At 41.4% G+C, this 26,726-nt stretch overlaps 1 protein-coding gene across 4 annotated transcripts in view; it reads right to left on the bottom strand.

Annotated features, from left to right (window-relative positions):
• Positions 1-15,563: 15,563 nt before the first annotated feature.
• The window catches only part of SI (sucrase-isomaltase), a 200,409-nt gene continuing 189,246 nt past the window's right edge, over positions 15,564-26,726 (bottom strand). For all 4 annotated transcript variants that reach the window (XM_039488204.1, XM_039488205.1, XM_039488207.1 and 1 more), the window contains 7 exons: positions 26,266-26,350; positions 26,098-26,154; positions 25,028-25,152; positions 24,198-24,286; positions 23,320-23,369; positions 20,573-20,746; positions 15,564-16,095 (listed from right to left, as the gene is read on the bottom strand). In XM_039488204.1, the coding sequence (XP_039344138.1) occupies positions 16,018-16,095; positions 20,573-20,746; positions 23,320-23,369; positions 24,198-24,286; positions 25,028-25,152; positions 26,098-26,154; positions 26,266-26,350 (658 nt within the window). In that variant the 3' untranslated portion in view covers positions 15,564-16,017. The remainder of the gene's footprint in view (positions 16,096-20,572; positions 20,747-23,319; positions 23,370-24,197; positions 24,287-25,027; positions 25,153-26,097; positions 26,155-26,265; positions 26,351-26,726) is intronic.

The raw sequence follows: 26,726 nt of genomic DNA, 5'->3' as shown, positions 1-26,726 counted from the left end.
AAAAAGTTAGATGTTTTTAACTCAGTAAAAGCCTTCTCTTCTCTCTGCTCATGTTTTGTTTAAAGGTTGCCAAAATACTTTGTCTTTAACCTTGTAAACAAAAAAAAATCTACTTGTAAAAATTTGGTATGTTAAATTTTCATCATAGGCAGATTACTGTTTGTTTTTACGGCCATGGTACAAATATTCCTGAAAAGAGTGTTTAGTTACGAAAAAACAGCTGTCCATTAACTAGTCAATTAACAAACTATCATTTCCTCTCCCACGCTTATGCAGAATTGTCATCTCTAAGCATTTCAAAAAAAATAATCATGAGTCAGGCTCCAAAATATCATGAGATTGACACAAAAATCATGAGATTTTTAGAAATAATAAATGTGGGGTTCTTTTTATTAGACTGTTTTTTTCAGCCTTTAGGGAGTCATGTTTTTATGCTTTTTTTCCTGCAACCACTCTTTCTTTTAAATAAAATGAGATTCTTAAATATCACTTAATTCCACAAGCTGGGACTTTTAATAAAAATATTAATATCAATAGTTTTGAGATTAAAATAATGAGTTGGCAACACCTGGTATGTTTGTAGTTGGCTGTTCACCCAGTCTGGCTTTTAACACTTTTGCTCTAATAAGTGAAGACAGCGTTCCCTTGGTTACAAACACACACCATATGTCAATGATGCAGATGACAACACTAATGAAAACAATATATAATTTAAATACTTTTCACTACTTAGATTTATAACACATCTAAATTTTATATTAGTCTTCATCCTTCTCCCCCTGAATTTACTGAAAGTTTTGTCAGGATTGTGCCCGTTTGAAAATATTTTGTCAATGAATTATAGCTAAATTGCGTGCCAAAAATTGGTATGCCAACTGATATTCCATGCCAAAAATGGTACATTAAAACTCAAGAGTCAGGAAACAAGGTTTAATGTGCAAACATCACTCTGTACCGAGGACTTTTTGTGCTACAAAACATAATGATGTTAGACCGAGAGCTCCCAAAAGGACTGTTATAGCCAGGGTGGGGCTGGAGATGAGCTCCCAACACCTGTAAAAGGCTGGCATCTGTGATCGCCTCTGACAGCCCAACTCCCCATTATTTACCTTCACATGGCAGAGGCCTTTTTATTAAAAGTGGGGATGTTAAAGGTGGGTATCTGGCACTTTTAAATTGCCAAATAGCTCAGTGCATTTAGAGCCCTTTAGTCTGGGTGGGCAGCCTATCTAGGAAAAGGAAAATTCTGATCGCAACCCCCCAAACCGTGGGTTAAATGAAGCCTGTTGTTATGCAGCGACAGGTCTATGTCAACATGGTGGGAAGAGATTGGGCATGTATTTAATCTAACCGGGGAAAGACCCTCTCACTGAGACGTCAACTAATACACTACAGCAGTGGTTCTCAGCAAGGGGCCCAGAGCCCCCTGCGGGCCATGAGCAGGGGGTTTTTTAGGGGAAGGAGGGGGCTGTCAAGCAGGGCCAGTATTAGATTGTCTGAGGCCCAGAGTAGAAAGCTGAAGTTCCACTGCATGGGGCTGAAGCCCGGGGCCCTGAACCCCACCACCCAGGGCTGAAGCTGAAGCCTGAGCAATGTAGCTTCGCAGGGACCCCAGGCAATTGCCCTGCTTGCTACCCCCTAATGCTGGCCCTGACTTTTATATGCCAGAAAACCAGTTGTTGTGGCACAGGTGGGCCGTGGAGTTTTTATAGCATGTTGTGGGGGAGGAGAGGGGAGGTTGAGAACCCCTGCACTACAGAGCTTATTGGTGCAAGGTGACTACGTCGGTGAAAGCAGTTTTCTTCTCTTTGTGGCAAGTTACCAAAGGGCAGTAGTAGATATGGGTATAAGGAGGGGTAAGACTGTCCTGTATGATTCTTCACCAGGAACTACAGCTTTCAACTCTGCTGGCTAGCAGCCACCTGCACAGGAAAAAGCCCCTCCCTTGCAAATTTTTGAATTTCCATTTCCTGTTTGGTCAGCATGGAGAGATCACCTGCACATGTCGACTCCATACTCCAAATGCGCTCCTGACAGAAGTACACAGGAGGTGGTGGATCTCCTGGGTCAATGAGGAGACGATGCTGTCGAGGCACAGCTGTAGAAATGTGGACATCTACAAGCAGATTTCTTGGGCCTGGTGGAGAAGGGTTACCAGAAGGACACACAGCAAGGAGCTGTGAAAGCCAAGGAGCTGCATCAGGCATGTCAGAAGGCAAGCAGTCGCTCTGGTACAATGCCTCAGACATGACACTTTTACAAGGAGCTGCATTGTATACTCTGCAGAGACCCCCACAATCACCCCAGAGGAGTGGGGTTAATATCTCAGACAAGTTGGAGTCATGGGCCACCTCGGGCAGCACTGGGAAGAGGAGGAGGAGAATGGGAGACAGACAAATGAGGGATCTACTGACCTGGAGAACCAGTCGCAGCACACCAGCCTGGGCAAGCATGTTACCAGGGAAGGAACCGCAGGTAAATATGTAGTTTGCATTAATATCATGGGGGCACATCTTCTCATTTGCTATTTTTTATTGAAATAACCAATGCAAGTATAGTAGCTAATGGCTTCTCATTGCCCGGCACAACTAGGCAGAGGGGAACCTGCAAAACAGATTGTTTATGTGCACCAGGATGTCCCATGCATTCCCTACATGAGGTCTCAAGGAAACTTTCCTGGAGGTAGTCTGCAATCCACTGCAGAAGATTTCTGGGGAGGGCTGCCTTATTCCTTCCACTGTGGAAGGACACTTTCCCACACCACTTCTGTATTAATTTGGCAGGCATCATTGCGGCACACAGCATACAAACCCAGTCCATAGCCAGACACATGCAGCAGATGTTCCCTTTCTGCCTCTGTTATCCTCAGGGAGTGAGATATCAGCTAAAATCTCCTGTGGGAAACAGTGCCTTTATTCAGTTCAATTGCCCGAACCACAAACACTAGTACCTGTGCCTCCCCCCACACACACTTGTGCCAGCTCACCTCTTCCCTGCCCCCGGGCCGTACTCACTATGGCTGGGACAACCAACCGGTTCAATGAATCCTTGGCAGAAATGAAAATGTACTGCTTTACGTTTGCATGGGTTCAGGGGAGTGATTTCAATGTAGCAAGTCTCCACTATAGCCTCTGTGTGTTGTATGTTTTGCAGCTGAAAATGTGGCCTTCGGCTCTCCCTCCACACCAGTGGAGAGTCGGAGCCAGACAAGGAGAAGAAGAAAGAGAATGCGCAATGACATGGTTGTAAAAATCATGCCTCTGGAACAGCAGAAACTGAGCAGAGGGCATGGAGGATCGCTTTCTCAGAAAAAATGGACATTAGCAACAGGAGAAAAGCTCAGGAGAATGAGCATGACACACAGCAGGAGATGTTGGTGATTTCTGAAGGACCAGACAGACATGCTGAGGTGTCTGGTTGACCTTCTGATGAAACACCCATCCAGAGCTGCATTCCAGCACCACTCTACTCCCCTCCTGCCCTCCCCCCGCCACATTCCACATAGTGACAGGGGCCGGTGTCCTATCACTTCCATGCCACGCTGGGGGAGAGTGCAGACAATCACAGCTGCAAAGGAAGGAAATTGCTATGTTCCACACGATGGCTCCTCTCACAGCTCTGGAAATACTGCAGGATAAGGCACATGGTGTTTGCAACACTCACCACAATAGTGCAGAGATGTGTGGGATCCATGCTTCTCTAGAGATGGTGGTGATGCGAGCTTGCTAGGCTTTTGAAAACAGGTTTGAAATATTATGGGATGCAGATGAAATCAGTGCAGGGAGAAGACTGTATCATGGGACATCCACGCCATGTTCCTGGTCACCCCTGCGAGAATGTTTTGCTCCCAGATGACATTGCAAACCCTTCCCAAAACACCCTGCAGTGAGTTGCACTGTGGGAAACCTACCCATAGTGCACTGTGCTCTGCACTGATGCAACTGCTGCAAGTGAGGACTCATTCCACTGACACAAGAAGCGTAGCGTGGCCATGCACACCCAACGTAATTACTGTGGTGGCTATAGGTTGACTTAAGTCAACTTAAGTGTGTAGTGTACACATGCCAATAGTCCTTTTGCCTGTAATATATGCTGTTTAAACTTGCCTGTTTAAACTGTTAAATATGGAAGCTGCTGTGCTCTAAAAATATTTAAATTGCTGTCTTTTTAGATCTTATCACTGCTGTCTAAAGGCCCTTCAAAAGGGTGTTCATTGTTTCTGTAAGCACTTCTTGCTGCTGGGACTTAAAGCTATATTCCATTTCCTTCTCAAATGTGTGCCCGTATGATGCTGAAGATTAAAAAGAATGCTTATTTCTGACTAATAAACAGGCTGCGTTTTCTGACAGACTATATTCACTAGAGCAATATCATAACATACTTCCTTTGATGTGTATGTTTCCCATGTTGTCAATTAGCTGAAGAGAAACTGTCACTCTTTCCAGCATCTTTATTTCCATGACCAGATATTGTCTGGTACATCATTTGTCAAAATGTCAGCTATGTAATTTTTTGTGTGTGTCTGAAAAGGTGTTCTTTCATTAGCTAGTATACATTTAAACCCAACGCCTTTGAAGTAATGTTGTTACGTTTTAGAAAACTTCTACAGTTGACATTGAGAAAAGACTTTGAGTACATGGATTTTTTTTATTATAATAGGGAATACTTTTTCTTTTAAAAAATAGTTAAACATTTCTTTGCTGTCCTCTTGCCCTCCAGCTTTGTTTTATATAAAATTCTCTTTTTCTGGGTTACAGAAATCAAAATATATTAAAGATTTTTATCTTACTGTGGGATGGCACTAAAAACTTTAATTGTGTTTGAAAGTTAAACCAAATATCCTCTGTTAGTCATTCGCCACTAAAAGCTCACATGTTATTTTATTTCAGAGATCATGTAACTGTGAAATTTCTACTGTACTGTATTGGCCAAGAACAAATAAAAATAACCTAGTCAACCATAGCTAGGATTCTGCTAGTCAAGGGATTAAGGGACTATGCTTTCTTAAGTATATTCTATTACTTTACAACAGCTTTTCTTTTATCTCTGAGATAGAATACTATCTCTGGTCCTTAATAAAAATAATGATAATTAATACTATAATATGTAATGTGTATATATAAAACTTTACATTTGTACAGTACATATAGCCTTCTCTGAGTATCCCCTATAAACGATTAAAAATAATCTCTATTTCTACCTCCTCTTACAATGTAGCCATACAAACAAACAAAAAAATGCTACAGCTATTTTATTCAACTTTTTTTTTTAATCTGGAATATCAAATTGTACAGTATGAAATATTGAAACAGTGTGCTTATTGAATTCCTTTCATCTGAAGTTTTGTATACACTTTACAGGCATTAGTCTGCCAATACTTCAGTAAGGTAGGCAAGTAATTGTACTATTCAGATTTTATGGGTAAGGAAACTGAAGTGCAAAGAGTGCAGTTTTCAAAAGCATTCAGCATCACCCTAACTCTGCTCCCAGCAAAGTTGCTTTTAAGAATCCAGTCTGTTTTGTTCAATGGCAGATACCAGCCTGTTGCAAAGCCAGGCATAGAGTGCAGCTTCCGTAAGGCAAGACCACCTTTCCCCTACTGCTGCAAGACATCCAGCAGGGGAAAAAAAAAAAACATGGAAGGTTTGCATGACCTTCCCAAGGAGGAAATTTCCCCTGCTCAATGCATTCAAAATGAAGTTCAGTCAGGGATAAGAATAAGATAGCATAAGGCTAATGACTTACAACACACAGGACCAGTCTACACTGCAGCACTACATCGGCACTGATGCAACTGTGCCACTGTAGCATGTGTGCTGAAGACGCGCTATGCCGACAGGAGTGGACAGCGCTGTCCCATTGGCATAATTACTCCACCTCAGCGAGAAGCGTAAGCTATGTTGGCAGGAAAGCATCTCCCACCGACATAGCGCTGGTATGGACAGCGCGAAAATTGCGTCGTTCGAGAGGCAGGAAGGGGGGGCTTTTTCACACCCTGAGTGATGTAAGTTAGAGCAACTTAAGCGGTAATGTGATCTGCCCACGGAGAGGCTCTCTGAATTTAAAGAACCCCTATTCATTTCCAGCATTCCCACTTCAATCAGCAAGAAATCCAAACATCAACAATAATAAGGGATGGAGTGCCAGGTAATTTGAGATTTAACTCCTCCCTCCATCTTCATCCTCATATAAAAGAAATGTTTTATTGAAATTTAAAAAAAGGACTCAGCTAGGAACCCTCTGTCTCCCCTTCAGTGTGACTGTAGCAATTACTGTCAGTGGGGGTTACGAAAGATAAGAGTTGGAGAACTCAGAATGTAGGAAGGTTTTGTATGTTACCTTCTGGCTGCAGAGCCATGTTTCCTTCTAACATTTTGCCATTGACAATAGTCTGACTTATGTCCTGGGACTTTTGTGCCCTGGATGGTAACAATTTTTTCTCAAGCTAAAGTCCACTCTGTTGAGAAAGAGGAACAAAATAATGTAGCCAACCCTATTGTCAATTAAAATTACCTTCTGACTTTGAAGGTCAAAGGGGTATTAGAATTTGAGGGAGGGGGAGAGACAGGAAAAGACTTTGTAGAAAATAACAGCAACTTTAAAAAAAATACTTGTGATCCTCATGGATCAAAATGGCTTTTGAAAATACTTTTTAATTTTTACATTTTATATATTTTTGTAATCTTTTCCTGAGAACAGTCAGTGCTATCACAAATGGTCAAGCGTGCTGTTTTGAGCCTTTACTCTGCAGCTACACAGATTGTTAACTTTGGTAGTTTACCCCCAAAAAGTTCCGTTATCCCTGAAAATACATTTTTTTGTAAACTCAGACTGATGCTTGGGAAGCTGTGAAGGTGAATATGAATATATAGTATTTTTGTATATATACCTTTCTCTGTAAATATAGATATCTACATTCTCCAATGAGTTAAACAGCCATATTCTTTCACCATATGCATAAAAATGTTTGTAACCAGATTGTTTCCCCCTTCTTTCTAGTTGCTGGAGTAAAGATTATATATGGATCATTTGTATGTATGGATCAACAGGGAAGTGAGATCTTCCCTTCAGTAATGAGCATGGGAGAAAAAAGCTAGATACAAACACTTTCATGCTGTGATGGAAGTGTATGGATGATTTAGCCCTTTACATACATATGTATATCCCATGAAGGCCACATTTGTAGTTTATAAATATATAGCAGAAGAAAACTATTTCCTTTGCTGAATATCTCCATCATAACTCATTTAAATCCACATATAGAGTGATATGAATCCACCCACAAGCCAAGCAGTCCAAGAGCTTTCGGTAAAGTAGGTTGGAATATATTGTCTGCAAAGGGTAATTCCTCCATACACTTTCACCACAATATAAAAATGGTTATATCTCTTATTTTTCTTCCTAGTTACAGAAGGAAAGAATTCACATATATGAGGCGCACACGCGCACACACACACACACACACAGATGCCATCCCTTTTGGTTGATATAATTTTTGTTTATTTATATTTACTCTGCGCCACGTACGTTGTAGTTAGTGAATATGTAATTCTAATAATTGAAATTAAAACAAAACCATAAGACTCAGTTAGTTATTACTGACTATTATATTATTACTGACTATATATATATTATTATAGACTATTCCAGTTGTATTCTTGTCTTGGAAGGACCTACTTAATCTCAGGGGTAGGAGGAACTACCCCTGTTTAACAGCAATGAATGACTCAATCACAAGTAAATTGCAGTGCAATGGTGAGAGGCAATAAATCAAATCCAAGTCTGTTTTGAGATTACAATGCCAGTTTTGATGGACAGTTCTCTCTTCAAGATACTCTGAAAGTATTTGGAAGTAACTCTATCTGATTCTGCTAGCAAGGGAAGTTTGAAAACATACTGGCTCATCTGGCTGGCCTTTATTTTTCTGAAAGTTACAGAGACATAGAAATGGCTAAAGAAATATGAAAAGCTTCAGCCTATTCAAATATCGATTAACATGCTTTAGCATAGGTTCCAGTAATGAAAATATTGACCTTAGGAAGAAGTTTAATCATTATATAGATGAGTGCATGCCAATTCTTGGGCAAAGTTAAGCTACATCTCAGTAAGGAAGGAAATAGGCAGCCTGAGTTTTCTTTTATGGTGGTTTTACATCAGTGTAATTTTATTGACTTTGGAAGAGACATTTCTGATTTATTCTGAGTTAAGAAAATCAACCACTAAAAATTAATACAAAATTTTCTCTGTGAAAATACTCATAGATTTTTTATTAAACCTATGAAAATCACATGTATTTCTACAGCTTAAAATTAGAGCCAGGAAAATTGATGAATTTGCTCTGCTGGGGTTTCTGTCAATATTTCTAATCAGTGTATGTTTGCTTCTTTATTAACTTTCTTAAATGTTATCTCAAGTTTTAGTTTCAATGAAATCAATATTTCAAATCAAAACCAATTAGAAACCACCATAGTTCCTTTGGGTGGTACTGAAGCCATGTGCTAATGTGCTTTACACATGATTTCTACTGAGAAACTACTTCTTGATTTTGCTAGCTGCAGAGACTAGAACAGTTTTTCTCCAGTGTGCAATCTGCAGATAAAGCAGAGGTGCAAATTCAAAGTGTCTGACAAAGCAGAGGGCAGTACTGTTAATGAAGATCTGGAAAGCAGAGAGCTATTATCAGATTGAGTAACTGAGTACTCAGGTGAGTATGGAGCTTCACTGGTAGCTAGAATCATACAATCATAGCACTGGGAGTGGCCACAAGGATCAGCTAGTCTAATCCCCTGCCAAGATACAGAGGGATTTGTTGTTTCTAAACCATCCAAGACAGATGGCTATCCAGACTCCTTTTGAAAATCTCCAGAGAAAGAGCCACCACAACCTCCCTAGCTTTAAGCCGATTCCCCGGAATCGGGCCCTGCGTCTAAGAGGGCCTCGCGCCTTAGGCAACTTTTTAATTTTTTGATTTATTTTTTATTCACCTGGCGGCCAGGGGTGGGGTGGGGGTGTCCACTCCAGGTCTTCGGTGGCATTTTGGCGGCGGGGGGTCCTTCGCTGCCAAAGTGCCGCCGAAGCCCGGACCGCCGCTGGGTATTTGAATCGGGCCCCACCATTCATAAAGCCGGCCCTGCTCCCTAGGCAGTCTGTTCCATTGTCCTACTGTTCTTACAGTTAGAAAGTTTGCCCTGCGATTTAATCTAAATCCGCTGTGCTGTAGTTTGAAACCATTGCCTTTTGTCCTGCCCTGTGCGGCAAGAGAGAACAATTTTTTCCATCTTTTTTATGGCAGTCTTTCAAGTATTTGGACTGCTATCATGCCCCCCTTAAGCGCCTCTTTTCCATACTAAACATACTCATCCTTCAGCCTTTGTTCATGTGGCTTTCATTCCATCCCTTTGATCATCTTTGTTCCTTGCTTCTGAATCCTTTCCAGTTTTGCTCCATCCTTTCTGTACATTGGTGACCAAAACTGGACACACTACTCCAGCTGAAGCCTAACCAGCACCAAATAGAGCGGTACTATCACCTCCCGTGATTTGTATGCTATACTTCACTTAACGCAACCTAAAATTGCATTTGCTTTTTTGCAACAGCATCACATTGTTGACTCATGTTGAGGCAGTGATCAACCACAACTCCCAGATCCTTCTCTGCAGTGCTGCTGCCAAGCCAGTTATCTCCTATTCTGTATTTGTGCATTTGTTTTTTTCTTCCCTAAGTGTAGCACCTTATTTTGTCTTTGTTGAATTTCATTTTGTTGGTGATAGCCAGGTTCTCCAATTTATCAAGATCGCTTTGAATTTTAGAGAATTCTATCCTCCACAGTGTTGCCAACTCGCCAAGAACACGGCAGAGCTCGTCTGATTAATTGGAAAGAATTCAATGACATTGATGCATGACCCCCTACTATCTTCAGCCTTGCTTGCCATAACCCCCGTGACAGCCTTCTTCTTTGTGAGAGCCCCAGTACCTTGATAGTGGCCCTTACTGACCCCACTTTCTCCAGACATTTCCTAATTGACACCTCTGTGACCCTGAATGTCTCCAAACTTATCAGTGACCCCCTACTGCCTCCAGCCTGGCTCTGTAAGACCCTGTGTGATCCACTGGCATGATACTCAGCCTCAATGCTCTTCCTCCAGACACTCCCTTATTGACCGGTCTGCGGCCAAATGTATTATTTATCAGTGATCACTGTGTGATCCTCACTACCCCACATGTTGCTCCCTGGGAAGTCGTGAGAACACACTGTCTTGATATTCAGACCCAGTGACACCTGCATGACCCCCCACTACATTCAGCTTTGCTCTCCATGACCCTGTGTGACCTCACTGACTTGATACTCATCCTTCTTTACCCCTCTTCCTCCAGATATAACCTTTCTCTAATTGACCCCATCTGTGACCCTGATTAAAGTATAATTAGTGCCCCTGCATGACACTCACTGCTTCCAGTGTTGCTCTGTCATCACAGTGCCATGATACTCAGACACAATGACCCTGCATGACCCCCCCAGTACATTTAGCCTTGCTCTCCATGACCCACGTAACCACACTGATATCAGACGTAGCCTCATTGCCCCCTGCATCACTCGGCAGCCTCCAGACATTACTCCAATTGCCTCAAAACTTATCAGTGGCCCCATTGCATGACCCCTTACTACCTCCAGCCATGCTAGGTGTGACCCCCCCACACTACTTGCTACTGGCCCTCTCTAGCCCTCCCAGCTTCATCCTTGAGCTACATGACCCCCCCCCACTGTCTTGCTAGGCAGCTTCTTTGACTCCTGCATGTCTCTGCTCCCCCTCCAGCGATTCCCTGACTCCTGTGACCCTGACTGCCTCCAAACTTATCATCACTGACCCCTGTGTGAGCCTCACACTCACTACTGTTGTGCTCCAGGACCTCATTTGACACCCCTCCACCCCCACCTTGATACTGAAGCCCATTGACTGATGCATGACAGCCCCCATGCCCGCTACCTTCAGCCTTGTGCTCCATAATTGTGTGTGTCGTTGTTGACTTGCTACTCAATCTCTTTGATCTCTCCACATAACTGTTCTTTCTCTAGAAACTCCCTTACTGATCCCATCAACCTATAACCATCTCAGCAGTGATCCTGACCGTGTCTTGCCCACCACAAGTGTTGCTTCCTGGGGGGACCCCCACCCCCAACGTCCTGGCCCTCACTGGCTGCATCTCTGCACGACACCCAATCAGTTTGCTTGCCACGACCCCACTGATTTGATACTCAGCCTCAGTTACCCCCTGCTAAGCCCCCCCCACCACACATGCACACATTGGGCAGTCTCCTACTGACCCCTTTGCTACCCAACTTCTCCCAAAGGTACCATCGTGACCACCCCTGCCTGACCCTCATGCAACCACAGTGCCATGATACTCAGCCTTATTGACACTCCCACTACATTCAGTCTCATGCTCCATGGCCCCATGTGCCCTTCCTCGACTCGATAGCCTCGTTGGTGCCTGAATGACCCCACTTTCTCCAGCCATTCCCTAAATGACCCCTCTGTGACCATGCCTGCTTCCAAACATATCAGTGACCCCCCGCCCACCAATGAACCCCCCGTACTTCCAGCCATGCTATCCATGACCTTGGGTGATCCCATACTTGCTACTGGCCATCATTAATGTTCCTCCGCCCCACCCCCAGCCTTGAGCTCCATGAGCTCCCCGTGTGAGCCTCACACCTGTTGCCCTCCGTGACACCCCCCCCCACCTTGCTAGGTGGCCTCATTGACTTCTGCATCTGCGCACTTCCGCCAGATACTACATTATTGACACCCCCCCACACACACATGCACCCTGACACCATTTGCCTCCAAATGGATCATCAGTGAACACTGTCACAAGTGTTGTCCTGCATGATCACACTGCTGTGATATGCAGGCCCATTCACCCCCCTGCATGGCCGCCCCTCTTTGCCTGACTCCCTCAACACTTACCATGAGTGACCACCCTCCCCTCCCCTCTCCGCAACTTTGTTTGACCCTCTCTGCCCTGGTATGGAGGCCCATTGACCCCTTGCGTGACCCTCAGCCGTGGTCTCCATGATCTTTGTGCCCCTCACTGACATGATAGTCTCAGTGTCCTCTGCATGACCCTACTTTTTCCAGACAGTTCCTAAATGATGCCCCACCCCTACCCCCATGTGATGCTGACTGCCACCAGACATAATCAGTGACTCCTGCGTGAGCCTCAACTGTTGCTCGCCATGCCCATATGTGAACACTCCTTCTGCCTTGATACTCAGGCCTACTGAACCTTGCATGCCCCCCCTTTTGCCAGAGCCCCTAATTGACTCCGTGATCCTGACTGCATCCATATTATCACCAGTGACACCTGTTTGATTTCCCCCTCCCAGCTCGTCAGGCTTGTGCTCCATGGCCCAGTCTTTAATACGTGCCCTCACTGAACCTTTCATGACCCCCCCCCCCACACACTATCCTCAGTCTTACTATCCTTGACCCCACTAATCTTTATTCTGTTGGCCACAGATTTCTCCTTGTATCCCTTTGCTTCCCATATCAATTTGCTACAATTTCTAACTTCAACTTTATAAGCGCTACTAGCACCTTCACTGCTCCTTCATTTTTAATTCTTCTTACACATTGTACAGGGACCTTGGGTTATGAATACCACTTGCCCACCAAAGTAAGACCCTTATGCAGCCATGCTGGATAAGCACTGTTTGATCAGTCACTAAGTTATATAGCTTGAGGCAGTAACTTGTCAGAGATTTGTATCATATTGCCATTATGCTAACGATTGCATCTGTTAAAATCATCAGCAAGTGAATAGCTGTATTTATATCTGGTGCCTTTGTGTAGCAACACTCAATCAGCTGTTTGTGAGTGGGATGCTCATATTTTGGATCTGTAAATAAAGGGTGATGACTCTCAAAAGGCTGTGATTGGCATTTTTCTTCCCCCTACATTACCACAGAGGAGTTTGTGGTACCAGTAGGAGTTCAAGAAGGGAAATAGGCACTTGAAACTTCCAGAATGGAAATGTCAATTAAGTAGTCACCATGCAAGCTTTTTATGGTTGTCTCTCTTTTTTTATTTTGAAGTGTCTGATGCCTTTTTTTATTTTGAAGTGTCTGATGCACCTTCACTGCTCCTTCATTTTTAATTCTTCTTACACATTGTACAGGGACCTTGGGTTATGAATACCACTTGCCCACCAAAGTAAGACCCTTATGCAGCATAAGAAGAACCTCCTCAATGTGTTTTCACTTGCAAGCAATAACAAAGAATAATACAAGTCAGGTGGGCATATCGTTCATCCAGCAATGGAAGCCTTTTCTTTCTTGTGTATTTACTAGTGTTATTTTGGGTTTAGTTTTACATTTGCCATGGGCCAGAGCACTACCACTTTTCTTGAGTGACATTTCCTCAGTCTAACAGATATTACTGTTAAGTTTTTCTTGATATTTAGCTCAAATATTCCTTTTGTCCCTGACAGCTGGGCAGAAAGACAAGATGCATGGAAAATGGTTTAAAGAGGTCACAACTTTATTACCTTCACTTATTGGAGAACTATTAGGCCATAAAGTGCACGTCATCCCCTCCACAACTGGTCCAATCCTATTGCTGGGACCTCCAACCTCACCCCTCCATTGGCATTACGGTTAAAGGATTGTGACAGACAGGATTCTCACTTCACTGTACCAGACATTAGGATCCCAGACCCAATCTCCACTTTTTAGGAAATGCCTTCCCCAATGTCCACAGCTGAGCCTGGTTTATCAGGGAACCGACATCCCCCACAACCCCTCCGGGAACCTGCAGTGGACACTCACTTGGGTTTGGGTCGGGGTGTGAGGGTGGCGGCTTAGACTGGAAGAACATGATTGATAGGTCTTTTCTCAGATGACCAGGGCCAATGGCTTACCTCAGTGCCACTTGTGCACGCACCTGCCACATGGAAGCCCTCACAAAGAGGAGCACTTTATCCCCCCCTTAATTACCCTGCTGACCAAGACGAAGTCTTAGAGTGCATCTTTATGGAGCTTAGGTGCTAGTCCAGGTGCCACTGAACCAGGCTTGTACAAAGAGAAACCATGAGTTAGGTCAATGATTCACCTGAAAGGTAGGCCACCCACCTTCAAATCCCTGCTCCAGATCAGGCAGAGTGGGGAATTCAACTGGTGTTCTAACACCATGTGCTAAAGGTTGTAAGGGAAGCGGGTGCTGCTACTTTCTCCCCCTACCCTGGCTGCTCTGCAGTGATGCCTTTAGCAACTAACTCCAGGAGACTCTGGTTCCCACGAGGCAATAAGCACCTAATTCCCTGAGGGGAGGGGCTTAGCTCACACCCCCCTTTCCTACTGTCAGGCTTAGGCTGGCCTTTGTGAATCTCATTTGTAGGTACCTAACTCTTCCCAGGCATTATATAGGGAGCCTGCACAGCTGATTCAGGGTTATGAATTCCACTACCTAGCAAGGCTCCTAAAAGTTAGACATTGCAATGATTAAGTCCCTTTTATGAATTTAGCCTTTAAAAAGACTCTCTCTCTCAATTCTTTAGTGCATTGTCTCTACTATTAATAATAATCTTTTTGTGAAATGTCTTTAATAATCAATGATTGCCTCTTTAATATGTATGCCTCACATTAATGAAATCTTCTAAAAGGTGCTCTTCTCTCTTTCCAATCCCCTCCACCACTGCCACAAACACTTTCTGTCCCTCTTTCTTCATGGCTCCTCATTGGGAGGGAGAACAGAAGAAAAAAAGATGGAGGTGCGCTTCTAAGATCTGCACAAACTAAGAGCCACCCATCTGAGTTGCCAAAATGCTCTGAGCTCTTTGAGTTTGGATTTCTAGTGCAGCTTTGAACGTGCCCGTGGGCTCTGCTAATTGCCTTTCACTTGGCTCTGTCCTGAGCTGGCAGAAACAAAGAAGCAATGGAGCTCAGCCAAATGCCATCCATGTATAGCATCAAAATGAAATGTTGCTCATAGACAGCCGTGAAGCTCTGAAACCCTCCCTCTCCCTTTTTATGTGAGGAATGAAACAGTTTAAAGTTACCAGCAAGGGGCTTAGCTGAATGTAGCAGTTCCCACCTTTCAGAACTATTATTCCAGGATCTCTGCTGAATCACTGCATCAAGTTGAAAACTACAGTATTGTCTCCACTAGTTAAAGTGGACACAGCAGCAGAAAGAGCAATATCCTATTTAACTGAATATTTGTAAAAGATGAACCAGATATCCAAAATTGGTTCAGACCATTATATAGAGAGAATATATGCTGCGTCCTCCAAACAGATGCAGAAGTGTCAGACCACGCACAGTCAATTTAGCTAAGCCTGGCTGAAAGGGTCCACACTAAATACATCTATCTGCAGGATACTACGTGAGCTCAGGATCTGCATTCAGATTAGGTCCCGCCCCCATGTATTGGGATATTTAAAGTGCATATTCTGGTTCGAGCTCAATTCAACTAAAAATTAAGTTACATCCAAAATAAATCAAAATTATTTATTTATACATTTTTATTTTCAATGCATAGTAACTTCATAACTTCAGTTCTTTTGCACATAGTAGGATAAATTACATGAAAAGGTGTACTGTATTGTATAAAACACAATGCATATAGAAATTTAAAAATGGCAAGGTAAAGAACATTTTCATAGTGTCATATTATATTTCACTGGCTTTTTTCTCCACCTCAATAATTTGAAAAAAATAAGCTCTCTTTATTACTCAGCAAAAGATCTCAGAGAAATCTTAACATATGTTTTCATTAATATGACATGTATGTTTCAAAATGGGCTCCTACCCATGTGTGCAAGCTAAACAAACATCCCTACTAATCATGTCAGAATTAAGTGGCACAGGCAAAATTACATGTCTTAGTGCAGTAGTATGCACAATAGACCTTTTTTATTTCTTTGTTTTTTCGCTATTAGTATAGCTGAACAAAATACAACAGCTGATGAAAATATGCCTCTAGAGATGCTTTAAAACTGCCTGTTGTCCACAGATGGTTAATTGCTTGTTGTCCATATAAGTTGTGTAAATTTTTCAATGCTGAATATTTTCTCGGTAAAATCAATTTGTAGCACCTGCAAGTAGAGAAGAGGCCAAAGAAAGAAAATCGGTATGAGTCTATTATAAAAAATCACAATGGAGGGGAGAGCAGCCCAGTCATTCTTAGGGATTTGGGGCTAGATCCACAAAGGGATGTAAGTGACCAAATTGCCACTTTAGGCACCAAAATCTAAATTTTAGTTCTTCAAAAAAAAACCCTTCAGCTGCCACTTAAGTCTGAAGTCCTCATGCACCTAGATTTCCACTGGTAAACTCCCCTCAGTGCCTACAATTTCATTAGTAAAGTGTCTTAGATATTTAAAAATCTGTCAGTGAGTATATGATGCCTTACTCTAGATGCCTGGCTCTCAGCTCATGTCTAAGTCCCAGCTCATGTCTAAGTCTTAAACTAAGCATTTTCCTGCCTAACTCGTTTGCACCTTGGTCTCTAAAGTCTCACCTGAGTGCCTCATTCTCATACTTTCTCAATCCCAGTGACTCTTTATTATACACAGTGGAATAACTTCAACGGGAGAGATTGGGAGAAACCCATCCCAGAATACCCCTGGGCCAATAGTTGGGGCACTCACCTGGTGGGGGTGAAGATCCAAAATTCAATTCCTTTGTCTATATAAACTTGAGTCTCTCTCAGCTGAGGTAAGTGCCCAACCACTGGCTAAAAGTACAGGGGGGCACCTCCTCCTTTTTGGTGAGAAATGGCTAAGATAGCTAATTCTAGGAGAGAGTTCAGATCTGAGAATCCAAAGCAGAGGGCAGCACTTCCCCCTCCCCCCAAAAAGGGAGGTAGGTATTTTAAGTTTAGGTTGGCGGGAACCTAATTGCTCACCCTTCTCCTCAGCGTTTCCTACGGGCTAGCTTAGGTGGCTCTACATTCAATTTGCTGGCTTTTGTAGATTCCGTTCTTCAGCACCTAACTCTCCCCATGCATTGTATAAGGAGCATGGATACCTAACTTGGGGCTATAGAGTCCACTAGACTGCAGGGTGCCTAAATGTCAGGCATTGCAACATTGAGTCTCAGTCCCCTTTGTGGAACTAGTCCTTGGTCTATTGACATGTGTTTTCACTCAGGGCTGCACAGAAGTTATGCTCATTTGGAGTTCATTGCAGGACCTTGGTCTAAAAGACATGACGATATGTTGTGTAAAATGCTTATAATGGAAGAACCTAGGAAAGGATACAGCTTCCTAATGAACCAAAAAGACTAAGTTTTCAAAAGCATTTTTTTGTTTTAAAGTTTACATACTTCAAAATTAGACAGGATAACTAATCATTTAAACAGATTTCCCATTGAATTGTCAGCATTAGTTATAAGGTGAGTGAGGTAATATCTTTTACTGCCGCAACCTCTATTGGTGAAAGAGACAAGCTTTCAAGTTATACAGAGCCAGAGCTCTTCTCTTGACCTGAAGAAGAGCCCTTTGTTGCTTGAAAGCCTGTCTTTTCTACCAACAGCAGTTGTTCCAAGATCTTACCTGACTCCCCTTCTCTCTCTAATATCCTGGAACCAATACAGCTACAACAACATTGCAAACAATATTAGTTATGGCTTAATATTCAGTTTTAGATGGAAAACTAGGTATGCAATAGCAGTCTAACTGACTTTTCATTTTTAAGTAATAAGCAGTTTGGAAGATCAGTTAGGTTCAGAAGTTGTCTCTCTTTCTCCTTAAGGTATTTTAATTAGAAAATTTATACATTTAGCGCACCACTGTATTCCAGGCTCCTGTACCACTGGCTATATTTAATAACACAGCAAGTAAAAACACCCCTTTTTGAAAAAGGTTGCCCTACTTGTGTGAAATTCTATTGTGTCTTACAAGGTTAAAGTTATGCAAGAGTGACAGCAGAAATGGGACAAGGAAAGGATAGTCATCCAAGTTCAAAGGTAGGTAGATGATCAAAGATTAAATACAAGAAAAGAAATGATTCTATTCAAGTTGAAGATAGGACACTGTAACCTAAATAAATGCTTAGCTTTAATTAAAACTCTTGGAAACTGCCTCTGCGCTATGGTAAGTTCTCAAAGTCATGAGAACTTTATTTATTGCTTGAAATGTTATATGGGAAGAGAGTGAGAGAGATTAGGTTATCCCTAAAGGATAGGATATCTCTATTTTCATTTGAAAATGTCTCTAGTTATAAGAAAGTAGAGAGCAGGAAAGATTAGATCCATTTTAAATGACTGTGTATAGGAGGTGGCATGAAAATATTTCGTTTTCTAAAGGTAGTTCAAGAGATGGAAAGGGTAGAACCCTTAAAAGCATTTTCTCATGACTGATAGCAGCATAGGATGAACAGAAGGCGGCAAAGGCTGTCAGTGAAAATGAGAAAAGAAGGAGCTGAAAGAGAGCTTAGCTCAGTTGAGAGAGGTATTAGATTAAAGGAATCAAATGAAAACTTGTAGAGGAAGCAAGCGCGGCCTGGTATAAATAAACAACAAAACATTCTGCCTAGCAGTCACTGCATAGAAAACGGGTTGGTGAATACTAGACCTAAACAAATGAATCTAAGGGTAATGAAATGGAATTCTACTTTCTTTTAATTGATCTCTAATATGAGGAAAAGTATTTTTAAAAGGAAAAACAAATAGCTTGGATTTATTTTGTCCCTACTTAAGGAAAACCCTTAAGCATGTGTTCAAAATTAAACCCATGCTTAAAAAAAAAAATCAAAGTGCTTTCCTGAATCAGGGCCTTAAATCAAAGATGTCATTTGAACACAAATAAATCCAGATAGTGGGTAGTTACCAACCCTGAATGTGTGTTTTAATATCTGAGCCTCTATAGGAGCTGGAAGGGGGAGTAGATGGGAGCAGAGTGGCAGGAGCCAGAAAGGAGGTGAGACAGACTGAGAAGAGAGGCAGGAACAGTAGGTGGGGATGCAGGGAATCAGGAACCAGGATGGGGAAGTCCATAGGAGGAGATGGAGATAACAGTCCAGAGTTGGGGTGAATAGAAGTAGAGAGACTATGGGCACAGAGGCAGACGACTTTATAACCACTAAAACACACTCCTCTACAGAACCTGGAATTGAACCCAGGATTCTTGAGTCCCTACGTTTCTTTGCTATCAGCAAATAGCTGTGAAATCCATTGGCAAAGCATACATATCACTCCCTCCTTAGTGACTGGTTGACAAAAGAGGACAAGAGCCCATTACTGCTACAATTACTCCGTGAGCTCCAATAATCTGTTGATCAAAAGGTCCAAGCCCTGCTGATGATCCAAATTATAGGCCATTTGGTTCCACATCATGGATTTTCTGTTTTTCCAATTTGCTTGCTTGCTTGCTTGAAATTAGTAAATTATATCCAAAGAACCATGTTAACCTTTTCTTTATATAATATCACCCCAAAACCTTAAGGTTGCAAAGTCCAGCACAAAAAGTTAGAGAATGCCAAAATTAAGACAGCCTTAATTCAGCCCACTTATACACCTGCATTATGATATAGTTTGACTACATGATCACACAGGACTCTGCCTCATTCATTGCACAAGATGCACGGTGCTATCTGTACAGCGAGTGAGGCGATGGTCTGTAGACTCGCTGCCTCATTTGTTGCAGAATTGCAGAAGTTTGAAGGCGTTTAGGCAGGAGACTGCAGGAAGGGAAAGGATGGTTCCATGGTTAAGGTAGCTAAATGTCATACTGGAAAACTCGATTCCATCCCTTTCTCACGTGCTGAATTCCTGTGTGATGCTGGTCATCACCTAAACAAACATTTTCAGCGAGCCACTAAATGTGTATTCCTCCATTTTTTGTGTGAGATACCTGGAGCCAGATTTGAAAAAGAGCTGAGCTCTCACAACTGCAACTCCCATCCTGAGGAATTGGAGTCTATCCCTCTCTGCCACCAAATGTGTGTGTGATGCTGGGCCCTCAAATACCCTGGTGACAGCACCACAGAAATGCCATGAGGAAATAAATAATCTTGCATTCAGTTCAGAGTTTGGGTGGTGTGCATTAAATAGGCCTGAGGGCACACATTGAATATGGAGGATTAAAGAGAAATATTGAATAACTAACCATTCAGTGAATGAGGCATGGGTCCTGTAGAAAACCAGTATGTGATTCTGTAATTAAAGGCTGTATCATAATGCAAATAAAAATAGGGCCAAATTAAGGTTGTGGAATCAGCCTTAATTCTGGCATTTCTGTTAACTTTCTTTTAATGTAGTTTTTTTGAGATGTAATTCATTATGTAAGCCTTGACGCTATGCTTAGGAGTGTGCAAAATGAAAACCGACAGTCCCTGCCTGGAAGAGCTTATTTGCATTGCCTAGGCATAACGGTGAGGTTTAACAATGCAGTTTCAATCTAAAATTAGTATCGTTATTGCTTGGGTTTATATCCATCACTTTACATTATTGGAACATACATTAAGATGCATAAATTGAGAATATGCAGAAATGTATAGACTAAAAAGAAAGGGTTTATTATAACAGTACTTGGGAACATATTGTAACCAAAACTTTAAATTTTTCACCTACCTGATTTCCTTGGTTACTGGTGAAGTTAGTAATCGTATGTGTCTGTCCATCATAAATGACAGTAACATTTGTAATCGATTGGTTTCCTATTCCCCAGATGTTCATATAGCCAAATTTCAATGGATTTGTGTTAGTTAGGAAGTTGTTATACACCACACTCATATTAACGGTACTCTGAAAAAATTGACAAAAATAGAGGAGAATAATCAAATGTAGTAATATCAAAACAGTAACACATATCATCTTCCAAATAGAGTAATGTACAGCAATTTAATCCAAGCATCTGGGGACTATGGGCAAAATTCACACCTTCTGCAATTTCATTGCAAATAGAATAGGATCTACTAATTTCATTTCTGATTTGGCCTTCAGGTACTCTGTAGCACAAACCTTTATTTAAGCTGCAGAAACAGGAGCTGACAGATATGTTCACAATCCCATAATTAATTCCTAATGCTTATTTCTTCTTATTTTCTTGGCTAATGGCAGAATTCAAAAAGGAATTGAGCATCTCGGCCATAAGAGTCATCTCCATTCCATCCTCTTCTCACTCTTCTTTCCTTACCATATGGATAATTTTTCACTAGTTGCTTTAATAAAGTGGAAGGTTGCCATCAAGTCTTCCTTTATTCACTGGTTTTATGAAGTGTGCTCATCACATGTAAAACATTTTTTGTAACTGGGTGATAAAAATACCTTATAGGAGAGGCAGGCTTTTTATTTCATTGTTCCAGGCATATAACAAAAGTATTGTTTCTGCTGCAGTTTGCAAAAACTTCACATTCAACATATTACTGTTGTTTTCATGACCCCAAGGAAGTTTAAGACAGGAGACAAGCATGGTATCATCCTTGGCAATTCTCCTTCTCCTTTACCTGACTTTGATAGCTTTATTCTCAAGTGGCTGAATTTCAAGACCAGGAGATACTGTGCAAGTTCCTCATTGGCATCACTCCGAGTCTCATAAGGCAACTAAAGCAGAAGTCTGAGTGAGGGCTAGGGAGCATTTATCCTATCACACCTCAGCGTCATTGTGTTTGAACAAAAAGGAACATAAAATATTTGTTTCCTAACAGGACAGTTCCTCCCAAGACAGAGCTGCTCTTTCTGAATGTTCTAATCCAAACTTCCCAACACAGATCACAAGATAATTGTTGTATTCAAGTCACCACAGCCAGGCAAAATTCACCACAGGTTACTTAAGAAACTAACTGAAGCAAGCTTGGAACCTTTAGCCAATATCTCTGAGAACTCATGGAGGATGGGTGAGGTCCCAGAGGACAGGAGAAGGAAAAATGTAGTATTTATCTTTTAAAAGGGGAACAAGGAGGACCTGGAGAATTATAGACCAGTCAGCCTAACTTCAATACCTGTCAAGAACAAATCATGCCAAACCAACCCAATTTCATTTTTTGATGGAATTACTAGTCTCGTGGATGGAGAGAAGCAGTAGAAGTAATACAGCTTGATTTTAATAAGGCTTTTGACACAGTCCCCCATTACAGTCTCTCAAGCAAGCTAGGTAAATGCGGTCTAGCTGAAACACTATGTGAGTGCAAAACTTGCTGAAAGAGTAGTCATATTCAGCGTGACGTAGTTGCAAAAGCCTAAGTCATCAATGGTTTGCTGTTGAACTGGGAGGATGCATCTAGTGGGGTCCTACATGGGACCAGCACTATTCAACATTTTCATTAATGACTTAGATAAATGTAGTGGAGAGTATGCTTATAAAATCTGCAGATGGCACCAAGCTTAGAGGGGTTGAAAGTATTTTTGATGACATGGTTAGGATTCAAGGCGAGTTTAACAAATTGGATAGTGGGTCTGAATTAAACAGGATGAAATTCAATGAAGACAAGTGCAAAGTACTCTATTTAGGAAGGGGAAAAAATCAGACTCACAAATATAAAATGGGGAATAACTAGCTAGGCAGTAGTACTGCTGAAAACGATCTGGGGGTAACAGTGGATCACAAGATGAATATGAACCAACAGTGTGACGTAGTTGCAAAAAGCATAAATCATTCTGTGGCGTATGAACAGAAGGTGACTGTGCTGCTCTAATTGGCACTAGTGAGGCCTCAGCTGTGTACAGTTTCTGGGTGCCACATTTTAAGATGTGGACAAACTGGAGGGAGTCCAGAGGAGAGCAACAAAAATGATAAAAGGTTTAGAAAAGCTGAACTATGAGGAAAGGTTAAAAAAAACCTGGGCTTATTTAATCTTAAGAAAAGATGATGGAGGGGAAGCCTGATAACAGTCTACAAATATGTTAAAGGCTGTTATAAAGAGGACAGTGATAAGTATTCTCCATGCCCACTGAAAGCAGTACAAAAAGTAATGAGCTTAATCTGCAGCAAGAGAGAGGTTGGGTAAATATTAGGAAAACAATTCTAATACAAGTACTGAAATAGGCTTCCATAGGAGGCTGTGGAATCCGCATTTGTGGAGGTTTTTAAGAACAGGTTAGACAAACACCTGTCAGGGATGGCTTAGGTAAATTTGGTCCTGCCTCAGCATGGGAGGCCGGACTGGATGACCTCTCGTCCCTTCCAGCCCTACATTTCTATGATATAATTAACATGCAGGAATGTTGCAATGAGTGGTACGAATATAATGGGACACAGTTGAATGGGGAAAAAAGAATGATTGTAGATATAATTTTAAACAACACTATTGAGTCTTGAAAAATTTTCATTGGGAGGTAAAAAAAGAACTTAAAATGACAAATGATCTATAAATACATACCTGGTTTGCGGCAAATGTTGCTAAGAAATAATTACCATTTTCATACGTGTCTATAAAAGAAGAAAAAAATCAGTAGAATTTCCCAAATTTTTCTTTGCTGTTTTCAGTTTAAACATTACAATCAAATGATCACATAACACCTGTTGCTTTTCTCATATTTCTATAAATAACATATTTCATTAGTGTTATGCAATTAGTGTACAAATTTGTTCCAAGTTTGAACTATAGTATTTCAGCTGACAGATCTAGAATTCTGCACAAATTTTCAAAAGAAACTTGTTTGTAGATTTTTAAATAAGGAAATAATTACAACTAACTGCCCTTAGGGATATTTGGCAATTAATTATTTCAAATTAAATTAGAGGATCCTCATGGTCCACTACGTAAAAGTCATGTACAAATACAGGAAATATCTGAGCGATGGGTGGATACCTCCTTGCACTCACCTGCCTTAGGCATCTGTGCAGGGCTGGGTACAAACTAGCCCTAGGTTTATAAACCAAATCTAAGCAACAAACTCCTGGCCCTGCACACCCATCTGTGAACAGTTGGTATCTGGGTAATGCCCAGAAAGGACTGTGGCTGGAGCACACTGTGTTCTCGGACCATTTGTGGGCAGCAAATACCCTGGAAACTGTTCCAACTGGTGCATGTTAGGAACAGCCAAGAAACACCCTCTGGAAGGAGGGAGCAGAAAGCCACCTGTACTCCCACCTTCAGACACCTCTGAGGAGATGGCCCCTAATATTTCAAACATCTTAATTTAAAAATTTTTAACTGTTTAAATCAGTTTGGTCCTGATCCTGTTTCACCTGTATGCTGTCACTTGCAGGAGTGGAGCCCGTCTTTGATCTTATACCAAAAGTGATCACACTTACCAATGCTTACTCCATCATCCCAGTAAAGCTGACCTTGAGCGACCTCGTTATCATCCAAAGCAACAGTAAGTCCCATAAAGTTTTGTCGGCTACAAAAATAAAAAGGAAGCCAGAAAGCACATTCATTTTCCTCCTTTCATTGCAGTCACAGCTGTACAGATTGTGACAACTGGAAGTTGACTTCTGGATTCCCTGACACACACTCACAGATATATGCTCGATTCTCAGTGTCAATATACTTTTCCATTACATCATCAGACTGAGCAGGCATTGTGTACTTAAAAAGAAGTAGCAATATGATTCTTATTTAGGACTAATTCTTATCAACTCCTGTTCATCTGAGTAATCTTATACACGTGAGTAAAGCCAGTGGGTTACTCATGAATATCAACATTATTCACTCAAGAGATGCAGGATCATTGCCATAATTTCCAAACTCAGAATTATGGGGAAAAACAATAAAGAAAAACCAAAGTGGGAGCTCATGCAGCCTTTGTTCTGCATGCACAACTCCCTTACACATCGGTGGGGTTTACATGGTTGGAAGCAGGGAGTGCTAGGTGTGTCCTTTAAAAAGAAAAAGATGCCGTAAAATAAGGAAACAAACAAATATGTTTTTCTTACTGTATTATTGCTAATAAGGGTCCTACAGAGGATACAAATCTCATTCATTTCACTGAGGTCTCAAAAGCTGAGTAAATAAACCTCACTCACTTTCCAAGCTACAAATTAACAGATCAGTTCTAATTTCCATGTAGACAATTAGCATTGCTTTTCAAAAATTACTGTAAAATTGTTTTAAAGGAAACACTCCAATTTACTTCATTTACCTTTGATTGGTATTAAGACCGGGTTCTTGCCAGGGGATGATGTAACCGCCCCGGATATGAAGATTGATATGCTCAAGAGGTGCTGGCAATGTCTGGAATTGTCCCCTTACTTCAAGATATTTTCCCTAGAAGGGAAGATTTTTTTTTGAGTAGGAAGGCATAAAAAATGTGTTGAATGCAATTTTGCTTACAAAGGTACAATACATCTTTCCTCTGCCTGAGAAGTCAAGTAGTGATGCACATACACATAATTTTACACAATTAACTCACAGAAACATTAACTGAAATCCATAAATATGGCCATTTCCAAATCCATCTGTGATGCAATATTAATAAACTGTGCTATAGCATTAAGTAAATATTTGGTTCATGTGCTACATCATAAGGAGCGCTATACTTTGGCTACAAGTTGGTTTTGCTTTCTTTGGTTTTTTTGTTTGTTTTTTTAACTTTTCTGGTGCTTTAACTGCAAAATATTCACACTTCAGGGATGACAATTCAGCCACAGGACAAAGAGGAGGTACGCTTTGTGTCAGATATACCAGGTGCATGAGCTAGCTGTTATCATGCAATGTGCTCATTGTATCAATTAGGCAAAGTAATGAAGAAACTCAAAATAAAATGATTTGTTAACCAGGGAAAACCAGACAGTCACTCCGAAACACCTCTGCTTCTCTGTATACTGGCATTTCCATATATTCAGCAGTTCCATTTTAAAATGGTGACAGCAGAACTGGTTGCATGCCAAAACAAAACTTTACTTGATGAATCAAAGTTTTCTTTTAAAAATGGCAACTATTGACAAATAATATTGGATCAGTCCTATCTGATCACAATTCTTTGACCCTTTCCTAAGTTTTGGGTGCTCAATTAGAGTTTAGTATATTTTAAAAATAACTGGAATATAATATTAGAGCCTGACCATGCAAGCTGCTGAGTGCATTCTTGAGAGGCATTGATGACAATGGGAATTAAAGGTGCACAGTATCTCTAAGGAAGTGCTCAGCACCTTCTAGGATACAATTCTTTAAAAAGGTCTATTGTACTGAGAACACTCTTAAGTTGCTTACCGTGTAATAATCATACCAGCGTGCATTGGGTATATAAGCATTCACTTCTGTAGCTCCCTGAAATGTGAAAGCACACTTATAAAGAAGAATTCAAACTTAAATCAATGTTTATATACACTTCCTTTTAAATGTTCATTCCATAAAGAACATAAATATTGAAATGCTTACTTCAGTCAATACAGGGCTAATCAGCAGTGCTGGGCCCCACAAAAACTGTTTGTATACATCCCACGTATGTTTGTCTTCTACAAACCTAAAAGAATGAAAACATTGTCAATCATGGCTTAATCTTTTCAGTCTTATTTTTAATTCTGGGCACACACTCAGGTTAATGCCGCCAATCAATTCCACTTGCCAGGAGGCCCCCCTACAGAAGTGAAACACCATTTTTCTATGTGGTTAAGGTTACTGACGTGCCATTGAAAGAGCACCATTAGCTGGATACGCTCCCTTTTTCAGCTCATGCCACCTAGATTGCACTTCCCTACAGGAAGGGACAGATTGCCTGCTTTTGTATCCCCGATCAGTCAGAGGTGGGGAAGGGCCAGTCAGAACAGAGAAGGACAAAGGACTATGGAAAGGGTCATAGTCTCATATAGGTCATAGGGAAAAAGCATATGTGAGGTTTA

Source organism: Mauremys reevesii, linkage group 9 (genome assembly GCF_016161935.1).
Source record: "Mauremys reevesii isolate NIE-2019 linkage group 9, ASM1616193v1, whole genome shotgun sequence".
In the NCBI taxonomy this organism is placed as follows: Eukaryota; Metazoa; Chordata; order Testudines; family Geoemydidae; genus Mauremys; species Mauremys reevesii.
Note: the sequence above shows the minus strand (reverse complement) of the source record. Positions and strands in the feature narration are given on the sequence as shown.